The sequence below is a fragment of the Aspergillus caelatus genome, assembly GCF_009193585.1.
Source record: "Aspergillus caelatus strain CBS 763.97 unplaced genomic scaffold BDV27scaffold_288, whole genome shotgun sequence".
Lineage (NCBI taxonomy): Eukaryota > Fungi > Ascomycota > Eurotiomycetes > Eurotiales > Aspergillaceae > Aspergillus > Aspergillus caelatus.
This window is the reverse complement of record NW_022475551.1, coordinates 38,066-43,132: the sequence shown is the minus strand read 5'-3', so window position 1 is coordinate 43,132 and position 5,067 is coordinate 38,066. Positions and strand designations below refer to the sequence as shown.

The window sequence follows — 5,067 nt, the reverse complement described above, 5'->3', positions numbered from 1 at the left end:
AAAAAAAAAAAAAAAAGAAATCACAAATGAGGGGAGACTAAAGGTATGCCGGAGGAATGATGATGTTCATCCCCCATCCCATCCCATGCTTAGCCCTTCTTGATGCCTCGTTCCCATCTGGGTTCCCGTTCGAACTAATGCCGATCCGAAACTCTGGGAAACCAGACTGGCCCTGGAGAAAATGAGGGGCGCTTAGATTTGGAGACATGCATCCGAAGTCATGCGATGAATCAGAATTTGCAGTCCCCGGAGGGTCCCTGTTCGACAACAGCCAGGAGATGAGTAGATGGAGTTACGTCGTATTCAGTGATTCACAGTATTCGGGGGCGTCGTCGAATCCAGTCACGTTTTACCCGCGGAGAATGGTTCCTTGTCACCTGACCCCCGGTCAAGGTTTTCCACCGGCGTAGTACTTCTCATGTAATTACTCCCTCACTATTGACCTTGGCTGTTGGAGATGCACCGTCATCCCATACAAATTATAATAACTTCTCATGCCTCCCCGGTGTTCGTTCGGTCTTGGCAAATTCTTTCCCCATCCCAGGAACTCAGGAGTACTCTGGAAACTTGGTTCGGTTTGAGATTTCTCTTCTCCCCCAAAAGTACAGCACAATATACATACCATCTCACTTTATCCTCCTTCCTTTTCTTGTTCCTGTCCAGTCTGGAAGAGGTAAAACACCGGGATCAGCCGACGCGGTACCAACCAGCCGACTCCACTGTGATCACTGACAGTCCAGTCAGTCATACGATGTACATTCCCCATAGAAACAACAATAGCCGAAACTTAAATCCTACTATTTTCCCACCATGGTTGGGCTATCGGCGGCGTTTCGAGAACGTTGCCATCAGGAGAGGTTCGTCAACTATTCGGTCTTGGCGGAATAGTCTGGATTCCCTTCACGAAACATCTTATGTGGATTGACTTCACGTGAATTTTGTTTTTCGATAATGGCTGGATTGATGTCCTCAAACGTAGGAGACCCTTATACAGGGTACTGAAGGTACCTTTGGGGGAGAAAAAGCAGTAGATCCGGGATTTGCCAGTCAAGGATGACTCGTATCCTAGGAGTTAAGAGTAGACGTAGGAATGAAAAAAAAAAAAAAAAATTAAAAAATTAAAAAATTAAAAAAAAAGGGTACTAGGCCGACTCCGAAGTAAACCGGTCCAATAAACCAAAACATCGCTGAAGAACAATCATATCATTATAATAAAGACATCCTCAATATATGTACAATCAATCCATGCCTCTGACGAAGCCTATCGTACCTTCTTCAGCTTATTCCGCTTCCGCCCTAACACGTCGCGACCCTCCTCGATCTCTCCAGTGGCTTCTCGTTTAGCCTCTCCAACTTCCTTGAGCACGCCGCCGCGCACCACCCGTCCTTCAATACTGACACCCTCCTCGCTCCATTCTTCCATCTGTCGTTCCACTCGCTCCTCGATCGCTAACACCAGTTGCACGTCTCGTTGTCCAACTAGGGTAACCGCTTCACCGTGGCGTCCCGCACGGGCGGTACGACCGACACGGTGGACATAGTCGTCCGGATTGCGCGGTACATCAAAGTTGATCACCAGACTGACCGACGGGATATCCAGACCACGAGACGCGACGTCGGTCGCTACCAGGATCCGGGCAGCGGAGGCACGGAAACGCGCTAGGTTAGAGTTACGTTCAGACTGGGGTAGAAGACTATGTAGTGAGGTGACTCGATGGGAAAGACGGCGGAGCATCCGCTCCAGGAGATCGGCAGTCTTAGTGTGGTTGCAAAAGACAATTGCTGGCTTAGTGGAGTTCCCTTCCGTAGACAAGAGCACGTGTAAGAAGGCCTCGCGGTGCGTCATGGGGACCTTGAGGTAGGTTTGTTTGAGGGTTGGAGGGATTGTGCCTTTATTCTCGGTCGAGATCTCAGTAACAAAGACCGGCGGTTTGTTTTCAGCGCGAGGCATAGACTTGAGTGCGCGCACTTCGGGGGTCAATGTTGCGGTGAACAGGAGCGTTTGGCGTTCGCTGGATGGTGGAAGAGCAGATAGACAGGTTTCTACGTCAGGAAGCATGCTTCCTGGACCGGGAGCTAGAAGTCGATCGGCTTCATCAAGAACGACCATGCGGACGCGCTTCAGTCCACGCACCGTATCTTCACCAGATGTATTGATGTGGTCTGCGAGTCGACCGGGAGTCGCAATCACAACATGGGGCCGCTGTGAGAGGGCGAGTGCTTGGGATCGCATATCTGTTCCTCCCGTGATCAAAAGTGGCTTCATGCTCTGAGGTGCCGAGATCGCCTTGATTTGTTCGTAGATCTGTAACGCAAGTTCTCTAAGAAAAAACGATCAGTACCGTAGCCTTTAAGAAAACATTTCAGTAACTGGAGATGTACCTAGTGGGAGTCAAAACGACCGCGAAAATACCAAACGGATCTTGCGCCCATTTCTGCAAGATAGGAACCGCAAAGGCAATTGTCTTTCCTGAACCTGTCCGGCTACCTCCAATGCAATCTCTTCCCTTCAGAATCTCCGGTATACAAGCTTTTTGAATGGCCGTGGGCTTTCTAACCGCCATAGTCGTCAAAGAGCCCACCAGCCACGGCGAAACATTGAGTGCTTTGAACGAAGACTCCTCATCCTGCAGTCCAATTTCAAGGGCATCGCGAATCAAGACAGGGTTGTCATTCTCCGTGGTTGTGGTAGACTTGCTATCTTTTGCATCTTTCTTCTTGATACGAGAGAGGGTGGGGAGCGGCGCCGGAGCAACGTAGGAGTCCACTGAAGACTCCGATAGACGTCTTCTTTTGGGTGCGCGGTTTTGCAACTCCGTTTGCTCAACGTCTGAAGAGTCAGAGAGCTCGTGAGAGCCGTCTGACACAGGCTCTGGGGAGCGAGAGGGCGCCATTGCTATCTGTTCCAACCTGTTGGCTTTCTGGCTGCTTCATGAAATTCTTCTAAATTTTGCGGCAGAAAAAGTTGACCGCGCAAAGGCGGTGGTCCCACTTGGATTGAACCAATCAAGTTGTCTACTCTTATCGATAAGATTTAAATCCCCGAAAGGGAAATTCGAGTGATTTATGCATGGATGGACCTACTAGTAGTAGGTACGTCGTATACAGTAACAGGATCTCCTTTTTCTTTCTTCAACTTGATGATATAATCTTCGTTAACTAGCAAGGGACTATGTATAAATGCTATTCCTACTTTTGAGCACGATCACATCACTATTGGGTCCAATAAGTCAGGTGGACGGCATGAATAGGTCCAATCATAATAGTCAAGAGTCAAGACACAAGCCGATACATCTCAGTGCAGGTTGTGCCGAAATAGTAGGTTCTTTTCTTTTTCGCGTATTTGGTTGGGAGGTCAACTCCCTAGGAGTTCCAAATCGGCCTTCTCGGTGACACATTCATTATCAAAAGAATCGAGTGGCTCCAAAGGCCACAGCTGTGGAACAGACTGAGGTGGGAGACTATCAACAGATAGGCGAGAGCTTCGAAAGGAAAGACGACTAGTGCAGTCTTTCTGATGGTGAAGCGGCCTGGCTGATACAACACCAAACTCGAGCCCAGGAAAGTCATATCCAATTCCACTCCTTCGCATGTGTTCGTTCCTACGTGCAGCGTACTGTCTGCCAAAAACCTCAAACCAGCTGTATGCCTTAGCAATGTCCTGTTGATGATCAACATTGACCTTAGTGAAGGTGATTTGGTTCGGGCGTGCCAACTGCGCCGGCAGCTGCTCGTAGCTTGTAGGCAGGGACGATGATGTTGTATGGTCCACACCAGTCTTGGTAGACAATGGTAATTGTTTAGCTACTGTAGTCTAAGTATAACAGGTCAAGGCCTTCGAAGTTAAGGCGGGGTGATGCAGACGACTGGATTCGTAGTTGGATGTAAACGGGTTTGCCGGATAGGAATTCAAGATCCAGTCCTCAGTCAATGCATACAATAGTGATGATGGTTTTTCTTTTCCCGCGGCTAAGAAGGATGATTTTATTATTTGGATGACTATTGAATACACCGCAGCCGAGTTGTTCGAGAGTCTAACGGTGATTCTCATAGTTCGCCTTGAGCATTGTACACGTGTAGACCATGAGGTAAAACTCTCGCATGAGAGGTTGACGAAGATATTTGCGCCATGGTCTGTACCGTTCGCTAGATAATCATTCGTAGCAACTGTTCAGCGACTTCAGTCAGAACTGCCGCGTTGGCTCAGCCCATTCTCGTCCAGGAATCTGGGGCCCATTCGCCTCAGTAATCATTAACGGGGTCTGTGAAATGAACCGGTAATCATGTTCTCTAAGCTCGTCCGGACTAAAAGAAATGGGCTCAATATATAGAATAGGCTCTTATGGCAATGCTTAGGCACCGCATAGCTCTAGTCTCTGCTTTTACAGTTTCGTCACTGATCAAAAAGTCGAGTCACGGAATAGTCTGAAAGCTGTGGCTCAGAGCTGTAATAGCAATGTCCAGATCCTACTTAAATCAAATCCTAGGTTCTCGCACTTGTTCTAAAGCCGTTTAGGTTCGTCCTTGGGCAAGTTGCAAAGTCCATCTTACTGTACCGTTGCTGTTGAATGTTGTTAAGAGTGTACATTACGCAATTTTTGATTCGTCCCAAGGCGTCGTTTGTTTAGAGGATAGTTAGCTGCTATCCATGATATAGCAAGTTGCAAATATAATAAGAACTTTGCGACTCTCGCGAAAAGTCACACGAAGTCCTTTGAGTCGGGCTTTAGAGGTTTGATGACTTCCTGTCACTCAAGGTTTCACCAAGGGCTCTGGCCTGTTTTTCATTCGAACCACTTTCAGCTTGACTGATGTGGTGTGACTATTCTCCGTTCCTTTAGCTGACGAGACAAGTAGGCAACTGCTCGTTTGTTATTGTTTCCACTGGATGGTGAAGGCGGCCGGAAGGGTATCTTGCTCGCGCAGAGATACCACAGAGGGGGAGTTAAGCACTCATATAGTAGTTGGATATGAATTCATGATGAGAATTCCATGAATGATCTGCTAAGCGAAATAGAAGAGAGATGAGAATAGTCCGTCAAACTGAGGTTCTTACCACTGAACCTA

General features: G+C 48.0%; 2 protein-coding genes across 2 annotated transcripts; one reads left to right on the top strand and one right to left on the bottom strand.

Moving 5' to 3' along the window:
- Positions 1 to 1,101, top strand: BDV27DRAFT_136754 (uncharacterized protein). Its single transcript, XM_032068834.1, has one exon. It carries the CDS (start codon positions 458 to 460, stop codon positions 923 to 925), a length of 468 nt encoding a protein of 155 aa, XP_031922137.1. The 5' UTR covers positions 1 to 457; the 3' UTR covers positions 926 to 1,101.
- Positions 1,102 to 1,164: 63 nt separating this feature from the next.
- dbp8 (ATP-dependent RNA helicase DBP8) lies at positions 1,165 to 2,912 on the bottom strand. Its single transcript, XM_032077032.1, has 2 exons — positions 2,383 to 2,912; positions 1,165 to 2,321 (listed from the first exon to the last, which is right to left on the bottom strand). The coding sequence occupies exons 1-2, from the start codon at positions 2,892 to 2,894 to the stop codon at positions 1,262 to 1,264; spliced, it is 1,572 nt and encodes a 523-aa protein (XP_031922136.1). The 5' UTR covers positions 2,895 to 2,912; the 3' UTR covers positions 1,165 to 1,261.
- Positions 2,913 to 5,067: the final 2,155 nt, after the last annotated feature.

Excerpts from the sequence above, each read along its gene's own strand:
- BDV27DRAFT_136754 (XM_032068834.1), top strand. The coding sequence starts at position 458 with ATGCACCGTCATCCCATACAAATTATAATAACTTCTCATGCCTCCCCG.
- dbp8 (XM_032077032.1), bottom strand. The coding sequence starts at position 2,894 with ATGGCGCCCTCTCGCTCCCCAGAGCCTGTGTCAGACGGCTCTCACGAG. Across the intron at positions 2,322-2,382 it reads GTCGTTTTGACTCCCACTAG|AGAACTTGCGTTACAGATCT; the intron begins GTACATCTCCAG and ends GTTTTTTCTTAG.